This window comes from Protobothrops mucrosquamatus, unplaced genomic scaffold, assembly GCF_001527695.2.
Source record: "Protobothrops mucrosquamatus isolate PMUCROS unplaced genomic scaffold, P.Mucros_1.0 scaffold_11, whole genome shotgun sequence".
In the NCBI taxonomy this organism is placed as follows: domain Eukaryota; kingdom Metazoa; phylum Chordata; class Lepidosauria; order Squamata; family Viperidae; genus Protobothrops; species Protobothrops mucrosquamatus.
In genome coordinates, this window is record NW_015386087.1 from 1,043,642 (window position 1) to 1,063,113 (window position 19,472).

The 19,472-nt window shown below is 37.7% G+C and overlaps 1 protein-coding gene across 1 annotated transcript in view; it reads right to left on the reverse strand.

Moving 5' to 3' along the window:
- Positions 1-16,953, reverse strand: part of OSBPL1A (oxysterol binding protein like 1A) — a 60,734-nt gene extending 43,781 nt beyond the window's left edge. The window contains exons 1-13 of the mRNA XM_015821961.1: positions 16,780-16,953; positions 13,754-13,879; positions 11,161-11,246; positions 9,989-10,063; positions 9,532-9,643; positions 7,506-7,591; positions 7,144-7,288; positions 5,406-5,473; positions 5,283-5,327; positions 3,832-3,905; positions 3,670-3,733; positions 2,378-2,473; positions 1,241-1,366 (exon numbers count right to left, since the gene is read on the reverse strand). Of these exons, the coding sequence (XP_015677447.1) occupies positions 1,241-1,366; positions 2,378-2,473; positions 3,670-3,733; positions 3,832-3,905; positions 5,283-5,327; positions 5,406-5,473; positions 7,144-7,288; positions 7,506-7,591; positions 9,532-9,643; positions 9,989-10,063; positions 11,161-11,246; positions 13,754-13,874 (1,098 nt within the window). The 5' untranslated portion in view covers positions 13,875-13,879; positions 16,780-16,953. The remainder of the gene's footprint in view (positions 1-1,240; positions 1,367-2,377; positions 2,474-3,669; positions 3,734-3,831; positions 3,906-5,282; positions 5,328-5,405; positions 5,474-7,143; positions 7,289-7,505; positions 7,592-9,531; positions 9,644-9,988; positions 10,064-11,160; positions 11,247-13,753; positions 13,880-16,779) is intronic.
- Between the last annotated feature and the right edge of the window lie 2,519 nt (positions 16,954-19,472).

Genomic DNA, 19,472 nt, shown 5'->3' on the forward strand with positions numbered 1-19,472 from the left:
AGAAAATATTAGGGGTGGAACTACTGGTTTTGATCATAAAAGTTTTCCCCCCCTCCAGAATAACAATGCAGACAGTAACAAATTACTGTCTTAGACAGTGGCTATTTTCTAAACAGCTGTTGATAGATTCTGGCATGGAATAATCGAATTAACATATTAGAGTATGATAATGAACAACTTTATTAAGGTTCAAGATTTAAGCAGGAGGGATGAGCTCCCTCTTCTGGCTAGAAGTAGCAAAAACAAAGTAAAACAAACAAAATAACCAATATAGGGTACCTGTCTTGTTTTCCATTGAATGCCAGAATTGTTTATTACCTGCCTCTATTATTTTTACAATAAATTGCAGTATCCCCCCAATTATGTGGTGGTGATTCAGCACTTGACAACTAGCTCACAGTTACAACAGTTGCAGTGTCCTGTGGACACTTGGCTGCCATTTGCAATCTTTCCTGCTGACTTCCAGCAAGCAAAGCCAATGGAGAAGCTGGCAGGAGGTCACGTGACATTGAGCTTAATGACCACATGCGATTTGCTTAGTGACCACAACTGCAATTGCAGGAACTGCTGTTGTAAATTAGAGTGGTCATGTGATGTTGTGTTTTATGACCACACAGCTTTGTGGTGGAGTTTCCAGTTCCAATCATTGATGTTAACTAAGGATTACTTGTATGTAGTTTAGCTTTTTAGCCATATAAGACCAAGGGATGAAATTCTAGAATCTGGCCCTGCCACTGAAAATGTCTTTCTGTAAATGCCTGATGATGTGCTGATGGACAGTACAACCATATATTAAAGACCACAGTCTTAGAGCTGAAGCCCTTTGAAGCCAGAGTATAATAGTGAAAAAGTATGTCCAGAATTTTCCCCTATATTCAACCTTCTCTTCAAAGCATTGATGTATTAATCTAAAATGTCATTTTAGAGGTAACACTCAAAAACATTATTGGCTTTGCCAAACTACAGCTTCTACACCCACATCTGAAAAATTTACTTAGGACTTGAAAACTCATATTATAAAGCTATTTTGCACATAGCTGGGTTTACTGTTTTATCTATGTGCATTATGTTCTACTACTACTATGCTGATATTTCATGGGGGAAGAAATCCAGAATTCTAAACATATAATTCTATACATTGTCAGACTAGGCAAACCTGATGCTTGTCAAATATTTTAATCAACAGCTCCACAGTCTTTCACTAGGTTGCTTGAAATAAATAAAAAAACTTCTTTCTTACTTTTAGGGAGTCTTGTAACTCAGCAATAGATGTTGCATCAATTTCTTCCTCATCATCACTTTGTTGTTCTTGGGTACAGTAGTGTGTGCTGTATGCTGAATGGTCTTCTATTGCATGTATCCAATTCTGAAATAAAGTGGGACACAAAAAATCAGTTTAGCTAGAACACACACGTGTGATATATGATACCTTTTATAGACTGAAGGAGACAACTGATCTCTGAGTATGTGCCAAATGCCTCATTCCAAGATGTGGAGGGTCTCAGGACAAAGACTGATTTTGAATTAATTTTTTTGCTCAATGATAATTTTCCCTATATTTAATTTTTTTCCTTTTTCACTCACTTAAAATTTTAGAGGCAACTTTTGCACGGCGCTGAAGGCTCCTGTGAGACTTAAATTCAATTCAACTCTGGCCTAGAAGTTAAGTATCCATGATATTTACAAAACATAAACCATAATGGCCAGAGGATGGGAGAGAGGCTTTTGGAGAAGTTGGTGGCGGCGGCAGCAGCGTTCTCCAGGGGCGAAAAGGAGTGAGGCTCTTTAAGGAAAAGGTGGAAGAGACAAGATCAGAAAAAGGAAAGGAGGCGAGATTGTCGGGCAGGAATACAAGCTAATTTGAGGGATAATCCACATGGAGCTCCATTTCCATCTGTCCTGTTTGCCATTGTTCGCTTCCTAGAGACTAAAATGGAAGATCTGTAACTTGAGCTGGCCACGAACAAGGAGTGTATATCGGAGGTGGTGATCCTTTGAGAGCTGTATGCAACGAAATTTCATTTTGATGTATGCCGATTGGTGTACTTTCAAAGTAACAATAAAGTTATTATTATTATTATTATAATGGCTCTTGTCCATACCCATCTGCAGGCAACAAAGTATGAATGCAAAACATCAGATAGTTGTGACAAATGTATTGTGATGAATTTGAGTTATTGAAAATTGGTTCCCTTTTATGAAAGACTATACTCTATACTCTGAATTTTTAAAACAGGAAAAGTGCTAACATCATATGGGCAGCATATTTTATGCTACTTTTTATTGCAGGTTTTACTTGGTCCATCAAAAACTTGAACACATATTCAATGGAACTTTATTTTACAAGTTAACTAGAATTAGTTGAAGAGGCACTTACCTCTCTTGTCTCTTGACTGGTCTTTGGAACTTTAAAACTGTGAACTGTATTGTCAAAGCACTTGATGGAGAAAAGGCAGCCATCTGCATTTTTTACCTTCAGTAAAAACCAGACAGCAGATATATAGACTGAATAGATGCATCCTATGCTTATTTGCAAAATTTGCAAAACAATTGCCTGGACAATTAACAAACATTATAGTTAAGTTTAGCTTTGTTTCAACATGCCTAGATTTTCTGTGTAGTTGCTTCAAGTAAAAAAATGACCAGCGTATAAAACAAAAATGAAATTTTATAAAAACAAATTGTAATTTCTATTTATCTCACACTTGACTGTGCATGCTAACAATTTCTCTTTGGAAAAATATGAAATAAAAATGGGTTAATACTTTAAACTTTTAAAAGACTTTTCTCTCCTGCACTAAAAGGTTACAACCAGAAATTCTAGTTCAACCCTTCCCTTCCGCCCACCAGATAGATTACAAATGCAAACTCCAGAACTCTACCCATGGACAGAATGCATTAAGTGAAACAACATGTATTTAGGGTTGTAAGTACAATTCAACAAAAGCTCACATATGTGGGTGTGTGCCTGCAGAAAAGGGAGGATTACAGAACAAAATATTAGAACTGAATATTCAGGATCCTGGGAATTTGAACGTTAAAAAAGATAATAAGCATAACTGCAAAGGTTATCTGTATCTGTAGTCAGGAAAACAATATATACAATTTCTGCTGGCCAAAAGGAAATGCTTCAGTTGTTCCCTTTCCATTGTTTGCAAAAGCAAAATAGAAAAATTGGGTAATATGCTATTGGCATACTGTAATATACAAAAAAAATACGGAGTACTCATTTATTATACTGATTGCAATACTGGTGGTCCTGTCTCAACCTTCTGTGTCTGTATTGCAAGTTTTGATTTGATGAAATATAAATAAATTCTAAAACGTACATTTTAATTTAAAATATTATGACTGCTATAACATTAGGAATCATAATATTCATTACCAAATGATAATCCACCTGAAACAACACTTTATCCAAAAAGCTGTATAGTCAATAAAAATTATTCTCAAATACATTCTACATTTTCTTGTAAAGTTTAAGTTGATGACAAATAGAAATAATAACAGTGTAAAACCAAACACCAGATTATAATATGCTTGGAAGGTAGTTCTGGCTAAAAAATTAAATTGCTCTGCATATATAATTTAACTATTTGAACTTGAACTAAATCGACAACACTAATCCATTTTATTCGTACATAAAAATATATTTCTAAGTTTGCTTACCGTGCAAATGGCTTGTGTTAAGTGCTTGCATCCTTGACGATAATTAGTGTTTCCAGCATCAGCACTTCCAAAGGAACAAAAAATAAGGGGACGGGAGGAAGTAAGTAGTTGATCACAACAATTTTCAGTATTCCATTTTTTGAGATGAAATTTTACACTTACTGTTTTTGATACCAGGAGAGGACACCATGTTCTAGGACCACCCAATATGGCTTCCATCCAAAAAATCTTGAACTCTTCAAAAATAATTTTAAAAACCAACATAAAATTATCTATTTTTCATAGCTACTAATGTTTGCAGTAATCAAAGCCCATCACATAATTTAGTTATAAGAAACAATAAGAAGAGCAAGTAAGATCATACTAATGCAAGTACATTGCTACTTGATTTACATTTTCTCAAAGGATAGAAATTTTGCAACCACTTGCTTACTTGCAAAATTAAAATCTAGTCAAACTAAGGAGGCAATATGGGCTTCTGGGATCTACAGGATTGAAACTGAGTAATCTAAACGGCAAGTTTTTTTTTCTTAAGGAATAAAGTCTGTGGTCTCAATTATGCAATGATTGGCAATGCTGTGGGAATAATGCTTATCCTACTTCTAATTTTAGATACATTATTTTAACTCAGGAAAAATTGTTTGAAATATAAAAGGCTGGATCAGCCTATTTCTCAGGCAACTAGCCTGGAGGGACTACCAATAATGAAAGGCAATGCTAGAGTTTAAATCCATATAAAATCTGTATCTCCCCTCTTAAAGAAAGACAAAACTAGGTTGGAATGATCTGCCCTTGAGCTATTTTTTTGCTTGTCCAATCGTAGAGGAACAAGTTATTCATTTGGAGTCTCTCAAGCTACTACAATTAATGATTTGCCAGCCCGTGTGCCCTTTCGGTCAGTACAACATTTGAGTTTTCAAATATTTCAAGTATGTCTTCTTTTGGAAGTTTTTGGTAGCAAATGCTAATAGTTAATTCTACTGTCATTTAGCTCTTACAGACACAAAGTTGATGGATAAGACACCGGCTTCTGGAATAGTAGCAAGTTCCAATTTTCATTCAATATAAAATTAAGAAGCAAAGTTTCAAACTGCGTGTATCACATACAATTGCTTCAACTGGTGATGATGCATAAATAATTGTAGCAGCCTAGTTCAAACTTGCAGTAATCAGATTACTCAGATGTTTAGTTGAATCCCACTTAGTGGGCTGAGAAGAAGGAAAATCCAGATTCAGGCGGAGATTCAACCACAAAGCTCACTGGTGAATTTAGTTGCTATCTCCCTGAATCATCTACTTGACAAGAATTGAACAGAAACCATGAACTTCTTGAGGCAAATGCAATTATAAAACACATAGTGGGGGGGGGGAATATAAAGAACTCATCATGGATAATTTAACTATTAAGCCTGCTTCTGCATCTATGTCCTCTCTTAAAAGTGCTGCTTTAGCAAAGGCAAGTTGCCCAGGTTATTGATAAATATTCTATATTTCTTTTGACATTAACATAGAAAAGCTATTGACTCTGTCTCAGCTTATAAGAAAGGTATGGTATTAAAGTTTAGAATAAATCTTAAATATTAAAACAACAGTGGAGGGAGAAAGCTAGGCACCTTCCAGAGTAGTCCTTCATATCGTTTCAGGATCTTGTTGGACACCTATAAAAGAATACAGATGTCAAGATTCATGTTTATAAGGAGCAATTGTAGTTTTAAGAGATGATCTGCAGTACCCACCTTTGCAATGCCCCCTCCAAGCAACTGTTTCATTTCTGCACCTTGGGCTAAAGCAAGAGGTGTCTGACCTGTTTAACAGAGTAGATTGATTTATCTTCACAGATCGGAATCAGAATCAATATGGCAACAACAGCACAGAAGTTGTTTAACAGAAAACAGCTTTTTAATAAAAACATAGGTTACTTGTAGGTGTCTGCAACAAGCCACAAGGATGTCAAAATGGCAATGCATCATGTCACAGTCACACAAATGATGCAATTTCATACTTGTGTCATGTTGTCTGCCACAGGTACATAAGTTGTATCATTGGCATGAAGATGTTGTGATATGTCATTACTGTCCTTCTTGCTCCTTCTACAGATGGCTGCTCTTCTGCCTTGATGCAGAAGTTAAATGACATTTTATCTAAAATCGCCTCTTAAATATCTCCAAAATATCACACAAACATAGCACTGTACAATTTTAGTATCTGAAAGGTATCAGATATCAGATAAAGTAAACAGCAAAAAAATTTTTCAGCAAGATTAAAATGTATTTAATAGAATGTAAACAATTAAAAGCCAGTTTGGTGTAGTGGTCAAGGTTCCAGGTCAAAAACTGGGAGACCGTGAATTCTAGTCCCACCTTAGGCCGAAAGCCAGCTGAGTGACCTTGAACTAGTCAGTTTATTTCAGCCTTAGCAAGGAAAACAATGGCAAAGCGCTTCTGAAAAATCTTGCCAAGAAAACTGTAGGGACTTACCCAGGCACTCTTGAGAATCAGATACAATTGAATGGAAAGAAAACCCCTACTTAGTCCACAGGCATTGAGGTGGGGGATAAAGTGCACAAATAAAAACTGAGCACATGTGTGGAATCAAAACACAGGCCCCAAACCAATAATAAAGCTCAGTGTAGTATTTATTGAATAGTGGGACTCTTGCAGACACAGGGATGCACTCATATTTATATATTTCACAAAGGAGGAGAAAATGATAGTCGTGCTCGACTTACAACAGTTCACTTAGTGACCGTTCGAAGTTACAACGGCACTGAAAACAGTGATTTATGACCATTTTTCACATTTACGACTGTTGCAGCATCCCCATGGTCATGTGATCAAAATTTGGTCACTTGGCAATTGACTCATATTTATGACTGTTGCAATATCTTGGGATCACGTGATCCCTTTTAGAGACCTTCTGACAAGCAAAGTCATGGGAAAGAAAGATTCACTTAACAACTGTGGCAAGAAAGGTCATAAAGTGGGGCAAAATTCACTTAACAAATGTCTCCCTTAGCCACAGAAATTTTGGGCTCAATTGTAGTTGTAAGTTGAGAACTAGCTGTATAAGTAATACAATCATAATTAACAAACCTCAAATTACTTGCCCAACCTTCTACTGTTACTATCTTCATGTTAAGATTGCCTTTTTAATGTTCCAATTAACACACATTCCTTTTTATTTTTTTGTTTTGCCAATACGTTTCTACTCCTCTAAGAATTTGTTTTCCTCAAACATGGTTTCATAAGAAGTGTAACAGGGTTAATAGGAATTTGTGTTCAGCAACATCTGGTAGTTATTTACCAAATTTAATTTCATACTGATTAACATTGTATAATACAAAGTCGCAGGTTTTTTACAATGCAAAATATGTATAATTGGCTCAATTGTAAACAATATACTTTATTTCTATTTGCTTAACTTTTACATTTATAGGGGACAGCCGAACTCATTAAATGAAGGCATGTTACGTACCATTTTTGTTCTTTATATTAGTATCTGCTCCACATTTTAGGAGCTTCAAAGCACAATGCTTATGGGCACGATATGCTGCACAATGCAACGGTGTGTTTCCCATCTGATCAGTACAGTTGATGTCAGGAGAATTTGATCTGTTTAACTACAGAGAGTTATAAAAACATGATTTATTAAAGCGATACACTTTCAGAGTGCTATCTGTTCAGACACCCTAGGGACAGCCAACCAGGATTAGAAGCAAAAAATCTTAATTAGCCCTCTTGATCATTCCACTAGGTTTCACCTCTCATTCTAGTTTTCATTACGCATTTAGCATTATATTTCAAAGTAAGATGATGATGGCATTGTGTATAGTATACCAGTGCAGAAAGTTTTCCAGTTTCTCCTTCTCGTGCAGCTTGAAGTAGGAATTCCTCGAGCTTTCTTTCTTGAGTCCTTTCCACAGCTAAATAAAAATAATCAATTGAAACAATATCAGAGTTTTGGATTGCGGGCTTTGAGAAAATAGTAATCCACTTCAATAGTGTCTATAATAGAAGCAGGCAGTTGGATTCTACTCTTAAAGTTTGTTTCCCTTGGTTATAGTAGCTGTAGGATCAGTACAATGGTAAACTACATGATTTGCATACATGAACTCTCAGACTCAGATCTCGGTATTTTCAACTGTACAAACAACTTATTAGCAGTGCTTGGGGAGCTCTGGATCAATTCTTAAGTTGCACCTTGGGTTACTTGGATGCATATCCTGAGCTGATGTTTTTAAGTGCTCAGTTGACCACCAAGGAAGCAACCTTGTATGCAATATATGCAAATTACTGCCACCACAACCTGACAAAATCACATGCTTCTCTTCTTGGTATCAGTCTCATCATATTGTGAAACTCAGTAGCAGTTTCAAACTATTAATGTTAATGACATACGAAATTCCAAACTACAAGGGAAAATGTAAAGGAAGGCAAAATTGAGCAGTCCCTGTCAGCAGTTGCTGACAGCAGAGAAATCTTAACTATAGGCAGTAATATTGAGTAGGAAGAGAATTGGCATAAATTAGACACTGTATGATAGTTCTGAAATTATTTAATCGGTTACCTGTTTTCCCACATTAGAATGTGAATACATAACAACAGTGCCACTAGACATGGTGTGATCCTAAATCACATTTATTTATGCACCCCCTCCTGCCAATACAAAGTTTGTGATTTTTTAGAGAACCACACCCCGATAAGGGTTTAAGCTACACTAATGTATATAAACAGGGAGCAAACCCTACACTCACACTGATGTTACCTAGTTGGGTAATGAAATGTCTCAAACCAACAACCAGGCTCAAAGAGCACCAAGAACTTTACCATTTTAGAATGACTGGAAGACAGACAGTGTTAGCATCTCCAAATTTGATGCCCAAGGTCACTGCTTACTCAGTGTCAGCCTGAAGCTAGACCTACAGTTAGTGTTTCCTTTTTGTACATTTCTAACTCTTCAAACTTTCCCTGTGAAGTTAGAACTTCCTTTAGATTACAATGCACTAGCTACGTGTAGTTCATATTGTCAATTTCCATATTTCTCCTGGGGACCTGCATGCTTTTGCCCAAGCAGGAAATCTGATAATGCAGGATTTGTCAGTTGATGGAAAAGCCTCCTATTACATATGTAAAACTAACTTGTGTAACAAGCCGAACAACTTCAGTTTCTTTTACATCCATAGTTTCCATGGATTCACCTACATTATTGCAACAGTAAACAAACAGATCCCTTTCCTAGCAAAGGGAAAGGATCTAAGTAAAGTTGCCCTATGCATAGAACATATCTGCTATTATGCTTATATTTTGTTCCTTATACATCATACAATAAAGGCTAGAGGATTCTTAAGATAATTACAGACTGAAGAACCTCTGTACTTTCATACATTCTGACATCAATCATCTAATCTTAGATCATGCTGCCAAGGGGTATTATTTTTTTAATCACAAACACATGGAAACATGAATGACAGTGGACAGGAGCAGAGCACGTGGCTAATGTGTAGACCAGGGGTAGTCAACCTTGGCTCTTTTATGACTCGTGGACTTCAACTCCCAATTCTGGGAATTGAAGTCCATGAGTCATAAAAGAGCCAAGGTTGACTACCCCTGGTGTAGACATTTATCTGAATATATATTTTGGCGCTGAAAGGGAGAAGATTGTACCACACCTGATGATGTAATGCAAACTCCGTTTCCAATTACCTTTCAGTAACCAGTCCTCAGTCATCTTACCCAATTATTATCTAAGGAAAAAAGCCCTTTTCTGTACTGAATGATGAGATTGAGTTAAATAGCTTTAACAAGCCCTACTAGAATTTTAGTTCCAATTATCTCAAATTCATACATGATACAGAATGGATACCTTCCAGCATCTCTCTTATTTCTTTATCATGGGTAACTTCTTTTGCAGTCTGTCCGTTCCCGTTCACAATGAAAGTATCAGCATCACATTCTAAAAGCAGCATAACCACCTCCTGAAAGACAGGTTTAGCATCCAGTATCTTTTATCTTGCTTCACATATTTATTTTCAAAGAATGAATCCTATTTAGCAATTTAGAAGAGGCTAAACAGCAACAGAGTTTGTTTTCACTTAGTAGGTTATATAAATCCACACTGTTTTTTTATTTAACAAACCTGATTAATGATTCCATAATTTGAAACTGTGTGAATCAAGCCACATATTCACTTCTAAGTGCTACATGCTAGGTTTAAATCAGAAAGTTGGTGAATGAAACATCTAATAAACAATGAAGACTCGGGGTAAAATAGCAGAATTCTGAATTTTAGCTATATATGAGAATAAACTCATTCCTTTTACCTTGCGTCCTGTGAAAGATGCACGATGCAGTGGAGTGTCCCCCATATCATTTAGCACATTTACATCAGCACCAGCCTATTAAGAGAGATTGTTTTTCAGGAGCAAAAAAAAATCTGGCTTTTAGTGACATGATACAGATAGTCCATGATATACAATCATAATGGGGCATGCCCACTATGTTTGTATATTTACAATGATTGTAAAATAGGTTGCAGGAGCCCTGGTGGTGCAATGGTTAGAATGCAGTATTGCAGGCAAACTCTGCCCACAGCTTGGAGTTTGATCCTAATGGGGCTGAAGATTGACTCAGCCTTTCATCCTTCCAAGGTCAATGAGGACCCAGATTGTTGGAGGCAATATGCTGACATTGTAAATAGTATATATATCTAAGTGCTATTGCTATTGTTCATGTAACCAACCTGATTTTATGAACCTTTTTGCAGCAGTCATTCAATGAATCCCCATGGTCCTTAAGCAAACAGCAAGCCAATCAACAGTTTGCTACGGATGTGATTTTGCTGAAAACTGGGAGTGCTGGTTTTTGGTAAAACTGTCATAAAATGTGGTAATGTGATTGTGGGATGCTGCAAATAGCTATAAATGAGGATGTGTTGCTGAGTGCCCAAGGTTTGGTTATATGACCACATAGAGCAGTGTTTCTCAACCTTGACAATTTTAAGGCATGTGGACTTCAACTCCCAGAAATCCACAGCCAGCAATGCTGGCTGTGGATTTCTGGGAGTTGAAGTCCACATGCCTTAAAATGGTTAAGGTTGAGAAATACTGACATAGACGATCATAAGTCCCCTTTTCAGTCAGTTATAATTGCGAATGTCGCTAGGCAGCTGGTCATAAATCAAGGATTATTGGTAGATCAACGCTCTTTGGAAAACCTTTCTTAAGGTAACAAATGACCTCAAACAGAGGTTTCATGTAGATGTTAAATTGGTAGTGGGGAGGGTGGTGAAGCTTCATGCAGCCCACCCAACTTTCTTCATAACATTATTATGCTTTGGGGGATATTAACTTTCTAAACTGTTTATCTTAAAAAAAACTTTTTAGGTTTTGGTAATCCATTCAAGGTACTTGGTATCTAATAAAATCTGCCACATTTGCATCTCCATTTTTACTGCATGTAGATATTAAATATTGGAGATAATAAGCTGTTATACCTCCAACAAATCCTTGACAACACTGGTATGTCCAAAATAGCATGCAAGATGAAGAGGTGTCCAGCCAAAGTTAGATTTGCTTCTTCCTGGGTATATACAAGTGAAAAAACATAGTTAGATCACCCTCTTTAGCAATATGCCACCAGGATTTGGATATTACTGTTTACATGCACTTTCACAAACAGGATGCAAAACTAGCAGTGAAGTCAACATTTACAACAAAATACTATTCAGCACCTGAAAATCAAAAGGAAATTGAAAGGATTTTTATGGTAATTGTCTCAAAATCAATCAATAACTGGACACTAGGAGATAACAATAGCAAAAAGTTAAATAGATCAATATAGGAAAATAGCTGTACTGTTCAGTCTAAGATAAAATCAGTAACCTAGGTGGTCATGAGTCAAGTATTATGATATAAAAATTATTAATTGGCATACCTGATTAAAAGGAAATAATAACCAACCTGCCTCATAATGTGGTGAGAATAAAATTGAAGCAAGCAATATTTGGAATGTAAATTTTAGAAATATAAGGGAAGTATTTCTTTTCATAGTTAAACTGCACTTCCATCAAATGTGGTGGCGGTCACTAATTTAGACTAATTTAAAAATGATTGGACAAACATATGACCAATCTGGCTATCACTACCTACCAATCTGGTTGGCTGCAGTATCATCTAAATTAAAGATAACACGTCTTAAATAAAAGCTTTCAGTAAGCAGCAGCAGAAGGCTACATAGGTAGCCCTTCACACATGACTGTTCATTTAATAACAGTTCAAAACTATGATGGCCTTGGGAAAACGTATTTATGACCTGTCCTCACACTTAGGACCATCGTTTCAACCTTGTGGTCATTTGATCATAATTCAGGGGTTTGGTAACTGACTCCACATTACAGGAGTGGTTGCAGCATCCTGTAATCATGGGATCACGATTTGTCAACAGAAATTCCAATCCCAATTGTGATTGAAAGTCAAGGACTACCTGTACTCGCCTACTCATGTCTGTATGCTCTCTGAATGCAACTGGTTCACTGCAGTATTAAACAGAATACCAAATTACATGGCCTGCAGATTCAGCAGAGTTCTTCTTACTCTCCCTTTTGCATACACAAGTTCTAGATACCAGATGGTGCTGTGGTGTTACATCCATTCTTGAATTGAAGGACTCTGGATAAAAGGAACCTCTGTGCTTAATTACACCTATGGTATGAAAAATGAACAAGCCTCAAATGTGTTGAAATAATATATCTTTCACTGGCCATGATGACAAGGAACTAAGGGAGCTAAGATTTAATGCATTTGGAAAGCCAAGAAAAGCTAATTACATATTATGTTCTTGATCTACAACTATAATGGAGCCAACCCATTACAGTAACAAGAAGTGATGCCAGTTAAGTGAGACAGCATTCCTTAATGACCTCTGCTCTCCCTGATGCAGTCATTAAATAAATGTTGTTTAGTGGAACATGGGATGCTGCAGGGGTGGAAGGCCTAGCACAGAGTCAGACCTGCCTGTCCCAGGCCTTTCCCACTGAGATACCCCGTGGTCTGCTTCGTCCCTTGGGGTGCTCACAGCCCTTGGGTCTGCTTCCCCCACCAGGTCTCCATAGATGTTTTACCCTGACTTGGACCTCCTCCCCACCCCAACCCCACCACTCATCATGCACAAGCTGCATGCGCCAGCTGCACTGGCTGCCTGTGGCCTTCCGGGTGCGCTTCAAGGTGTTAGTAACAATCTTTAAAGCGCTCCATGGCAATGGACCTAGGTATTTGCAAGACCGCCTCCTACCAAACACCTCCCTTCGACCAGTCCGCTCCCACAGAGAGGGCCTCCTTAGGGTGCCGTCGGCCAATAAATGCCGGCTGGCGACCCCCAGGGGGAGAGCCTTCTCTGTGGCAGCTCCTGCCCTCTGGAATGACCTACCCCCCGACCTACGTACAGTTGCGGACCTGCGCCTTTTTCGCCGAGCCCTGAAGGCCCATCTATTCCATGCGGCCGGCCTGGCGTAGTTTGATTATGTTTTAGTGGGGGTTTTGTATGGGGTATTTTAGAGCAGGCCTGTTATTTAATTTGATTTTAGAACAGAAACTTGCGTATATTTATCGTGGTTTTTATTATCGCCTGTTCACCGCCCTGAGTCCCGTAAGGGAGATAGGGCGGTATATAAATTCAAATAATAATAATAATAATAATAATAATAATAATAATAATAATAATAATAATAATAATAATAATAATAATAATAAACTTTCGAAGGTCTCCAGAGTACAGGGCTGCTGCAGCAGCCATAACTTCAAAACCAGGTCATAAGTAGGGGCTCTGTTATAACTTCAGATGGCTGCTTTGTTAACACTTAATACAGCTATTAAGTGAGGACTACCTGCACTATAACAAGATATCTGACCTGCAACATTCAGATTTAGATTTGCTATGGACTTGTATAATTGTTTTACTTTCAATAAATAATAGGATATTATAGTAGGTTTCTTCCAAAAGTACAAAACATACATAACCTCCCACTCCCTAGCCTTAATAACAGCACTTCTACATAAGCCAGGTAATCTTTTAAGATAGTTTATACCAACCTTTGCAATTTATGTTAAAAATAATCTCTCCTTTTTTCATGTTTTCCAATAGCTGTCGAACTTCTTCACTTTTACCATTTCTAGCATCGTGCAGAAGCTGCTGCTCTGCTTCTGTGTTCATCTTTGCTAAAACACAAATATTACTTTATTTAATCTCTCAGATGTGTAATATCCTGAATGTTGTTTAAGGCTGCTAAGAATTACAAAGAACAACAGAAGAATTAAAACTTCAAATATAGAAAGAGCATACCTAATAATTAAAACATCAATTAGTCTAAAAGACAACATGAACTAAAACAGGAAGGCTGTGAAAAGTCAGCCCAAACTGAATAGTCTTCACTTGGCACAGAAAACTACTATTCTAGTTTCTGTAATCTAGAATTAACCAAAAATCATAACCCAAAGAATAATTTCTTACAGATAACAAACTGGGATCTAAAAAAAATAACCTTTGATGGCAAGCAGGTACTCTCAGATTCAGAAAATTATGTTCCTGTTCACTTCCGGAATGCTGTTCTAGAATTCACAAGTTTTTAAAAATGCTTTTTGTTATTTTATGAACACAGGATCATCTAATCGTTTATTGTGAATGCTGTTCATCAGATATCTAATATTAATTTTAAACAATTGTTAGTGTTATCACAGCATTTTAATTAGCTTCTCATTCAGCCAGCAGATCTAATCTTTTAAATAACTTGTAGTGTATCTGAGAGTAATACTGGTCATAAGAAAAGGCTCAGAGACTTCTTATGAGTTGTATTAGTAGGGCTTATATCCAAACATTCTCTAAAACATTCCTAATAAAAAGCTATTTATCAGCAATGCAATTTATTAGCAATTCATACATTTTATCCAAATTAGTAAAAGGCTAATTCAAATTCTACAGAGTCTGACACAGAACTGGCAAGCTAATGATATTGATCGCAAATGAATATAAAACACACAGGATAGTTCTTTTTAGCCCTTTAAATATTTTTAGAGGACAGCATGACATGAATTCTCATCGGTTAGGTTAACAAAAAAGTGCCATAAAAGGTTTCAAAGGTAACAACCAACATCATGAATTGTATCTAGATGTTTATTAGGAGGCAGGGCAGCTTATGAATACCAAGCTATGCCATAACCAGTTCTGAACCAACTCTGGTTTCTGGATAATTTTCAATGGTAGGACCATGGTTGCCAACTGCAATTCCAGAAAGACCCAAATCCAAGGGGGTCCCCCAAATTGCACTCTAGTTGTACACGGGGAGTGTAACCTATACAGGTTCAAAAGTATAAAATCTCCAGAATCAGGCATCCCAAATTCCATGCCACTTGTACTTGCTAAGATTGAGCTAAAGGCCAAACATTGTATAGATCCAGTTGGGTATCTGTAGCATCTGGGTTTTCCTAGCAACATGGTAGGCAATTCCACCATTAGCTTCACCAAGCTCTGGGATTCAAAGACAAGACCATTTGGCAATTATTGCCTCCAAGAGGCCTGTACACTGATCTGGGGAAGGGAGGGTGGCAGAATCTCAAGAAGCTCTGGGATATGAAATGGCAGAAACTTAGAGTGTCAGTGGCAATAATGAGAAATGACTATGACGAAATGAAGGCATGAGCCTAGGTCCAGCTAACACTGTGATAATAAAGACAGCAGCTCTCTGTTCTTATTGATAAAGCGAAAGATTACATTTCAACAAAATATCTTCAGCCAGGGGGAAATGACCTGTTTTAATTCTTATTGCAAATGCAAAATATTGCACATATCACAACAAGCAGCATTTAGTAGGAAACCATCAGAAAACATCAAACATCCAGCTTCTTATCTTATATATAAATTTGTCATAATTGCAAAACATTAAAAAAAAAACCGTCCTTTGGCAGAGCTTGGAAGGTCTGTCAATTAACTGGCATGCCAGCAGATGATGTCACAGTTTTTCCAAATGCTTAAAATCTATTGTAGTTTTATATTTTCTATGCTAGAAGGTTAATAATCTTTTGCTAGTTTTAAAATGGGGTGGTGGTGGTAAATAACTTTCTGAATTTCAGGAGAATTAAAATTCTTACGTGAATTAGCAAGTGAAATTGAATGACTTCTATAACCTGTACTTTCTGTTCTCTTGACCTACCATTAAACATTTCAAAACATGCCTTGGGCATACTTGTAAACTCCCAAATCAGCAGCAAAGATAACACAGGCCACAGGAAATGTCTTACAAACCTAGTAGCATAATGAATATTTCATTGTTATTAATTTGTCTACTTCACATTGTACCTGCTGTAAATTTCTTAAGTAACGCCTTTTGTCTGGACATACTAACAAAACAGCTTTTGCTTTATACTACCCTCCTATAAGGAGCAGCATTTTGTTTACCCTCTAAATTCAATTTGGAAAGTTAAGAGTGGGTAATGCCCCCTCTGCTGTAAATAAAACACATTTCTGGTAAAAGCAATCAAGCTAGAAGTCTAACAGCTTCTGTATGTTGCAAGAGAATTTTGCAACTTTAAGATACATGGACTTCAACTCCCAGAATTCCATTGTAAGAGAATTATTTTGTGTGTTGAAAGCAGGGCTGCTACCTTTATCTTCTGTCAGTATGGGAAGTTTCATCACTTGTCTAATCCCATGAATTCCTGCAGTCTTCACAACGAAGAAACATTGAATATAAAAAGAGGGTGACTCCACTTGCAAATGCTGAATCCTAATACTATCTGCTAAGCAGTTAGAGAGTGGTTCTGTTGAAATCCGTTCGCGTCTGCTTAACATTTTGCTTGTAATATCATCCAGCACAAATACAAAATAGATGGAATTCAATTAACTTGTACTTAATGCTGCTTTGATGTCAGCACGGGACTTAACAAAGGATACTTTTTCCCATAAAAGAATGCATTTCATTATCGTGTAAGTTATATCAACACGTCAGGTCAAAATATTTAATTTCATCTAAAGTAATTTCAGGGAAGGAAACTAGATGATTGAAATCACATTTCATTCTAAAACTTAAATATGTTACTCAATCAACTCGTGATATATCACTTACATCAGCATATGCAGCGTTCGTCGGGAAATACGAAAGACATATGGTTTTCTAAGATGATGGCATTTTCAGTGTAAAAGTATCCGAATTCGTTCTCTGACGCATCTACAGCCAGAAGCAAGAGACACGCGTAGGACAGATGTAGTGGGAACACACCGACAATTCTTGCGCTCGAAGTTTAGCTGAAAGGGAAAAGGGGGGGGGGAGAGAACTAGTTATTTTAAGCTAAACTTTACTAACTGTACTATGGCTCTAGAACTTTTCACGAAGTAGACGGCCTGAGCAATTCGCCAAGCAGCTGAGACGGTTTAGACCAGAAATTATAACAGGAGCGCTCTCCGGTTTTGGAAAAAAAAAAATGTCAGGCTACCTTCCCCCACGCCCAGAGTCCCCCCAAAAGCCGCTGGGTTGGTGTACACGCAATCCGAAGCCGGGAAGCAAATGACCGCTTGCACGCAGCGAAAGTCAAGCCTCTCGCTTGGCTTAATGCAAAACCGCTAAGAAGGCGCGAGGTGTTGGCTTGTCAGCTGGGATGCAAACAAAAAACTACCCCGGTCCATCAAGAAGCGCTCGGGCGCCGCAAACACGAACCTTTGCAAAAGCTCCATGTTTGGGGCGCAGCCCACCCAGCCACTAGGCTCGAGGCATTTGGGGGGGGCTGCCGGATCGTGCGCGCAAATATTCCCCACGCTCCCCGCCCAGTCTTAATGCGTTTTTATTACAGTAAGACGGATAGGCCGCCCCCAATCACACACGATTCCCGCTCACCGCTTCGGGCAGCGCCAGGCCCCCCCCCCCCGCAATTCTGCCGGACCAACCAAGGATTCCTCCGCCAGGACTCCGCTAATCGTTTCGAGCACCCTCCCCTTTGTCCCGCCCCCTCCCGGGCTTTTATAGTTTACCCTCCGCGGCACGTGACTTCGTGCCCCGGAGGATTCCCGGCCACTCCTTCCCCGGCCGCTGAAGGGAAACCGTCAGAGGAAGCGGCGAGGGCCAAGCGCCACCTAGCGGGCAAGCCAAGTAAGGCAATTCGCCCCGTTGCCCAACTTCTCACGTGGGAACCACCAACTTTTTCACGGGAAATAGCCCACTTTCTGGTAAGCGGGTTCCTTGGTGGTTCAGTAGAAGTAGCCCTCGACTCACAACAGTTCACTTAATGACAGTTCGAAGTTACGAGGCACTGAAAGAAGTGACTTGCGACTGTTTTTCACGTTTACCACTGTTGTAGCATCCCTATGGTCATGTAATCAAAAGTTAATAGTGTTTCTCAACCTTGACAATTTTAAGGCATGTGGACTTCAACTCCCAGAATTCCACAGCCAGCATTGCTGGCTGTGGAATTCTGGGAGTTGAAGTCCACATGCCTTAAAATTGTCAAGGTTGAGAAACACTGAGTTAGATGCTTGGGAACTGACTCACATTGATGACAGTTGCAGTGTCCGGGAGTCGTGTGATCACCTTTTACAACCCTCTGACAAGCAAAGTCAATGGGAAAACCAGATTCACTTAACAACTGCAGTGATTCACTGAACAACTGTGGCAAGAAAGGTTGTAAAGTGGGGCAAAATTCACTTAACTAATGTTTCACTTAGCAACAAAAATGTTGCTCTCAATTGTGGTGGAGGATTACCTATAGTCTAATTTATAAATTGGGTTCTGCCAATCTCTTTAAGATCAAACAGCATAGAAAATATACAAACAGCATAGAAAATGGCTTGTTTATATATAAGGATATAAATGATGCCTTCATTTCCTTAAAAATCACTTTCTTGTTCAATAACATAAATAAAAATGGGAATAACTTAGTGAAAATACTACACCAGTATTAAAAATGGGATAATGAATGATAATACATTATTAATAAATGTTTAATGGCTCTTACAGAGCTTTGGGGGAGAGCTAATTGCTGCTATGGTTAGAAATAAATGGAAATTTGATTGCATAACCTTGCTCATAACTGGTCTGTGTAGTTTCAGCACGGGAATCAGTCTGCCAAATATTGAGACTTAAACTACAAGGGAGATAATTTTGCAACAATTCCACGATAAGGCTGGGACTCAGCTGAAGCACTAATGTACTAAAAAGGTTTGTTGATAACTTTGTCATAAAACCATATGCCAGGATGTTGAAACAAAGTAATTTTAATTTTTCATCAGATAGTCTTGCAAAATAGGTCAGGAAAAATTGTTCAAGCTTAGACTAGCATATCTCATGAAGGCCATATTTAATCTATGGCAACTATTTGCAAATTAAAATGATGCATAAAAGAGTAATGCATTTAATTTTTTAATAAGTGATGCTTGAGTTATGTCATTTATATCAAATCATAAATGATTTTAATAGCACATACATTTTAACTGAATTATTAGTTAAAATAATGGCAGCCTTTGTTTAAATTACAATTTCCACAATCCCTGACAATTTGAACAGAATAACTGGCTGATAGGTGGATAGATGGAGCCCAACCAACTTTTAAGAGCAAGATTCCACATGGATGAACTACAGGTGAAACTCGAAAAATTAGAATATCGTGCAAAAGTTCATTTATTTCAGTAATGCAACTTAAAAGGTGAACCTAATATATGAGATAGACTCATTACATGCAAAGCAAGATAGTTCAAGCCGTGATGTGTCATAACTGTGATGATTATGGCTTACAGCTCATGAAAACCCCAAATCCACAATCTCAGAAAATT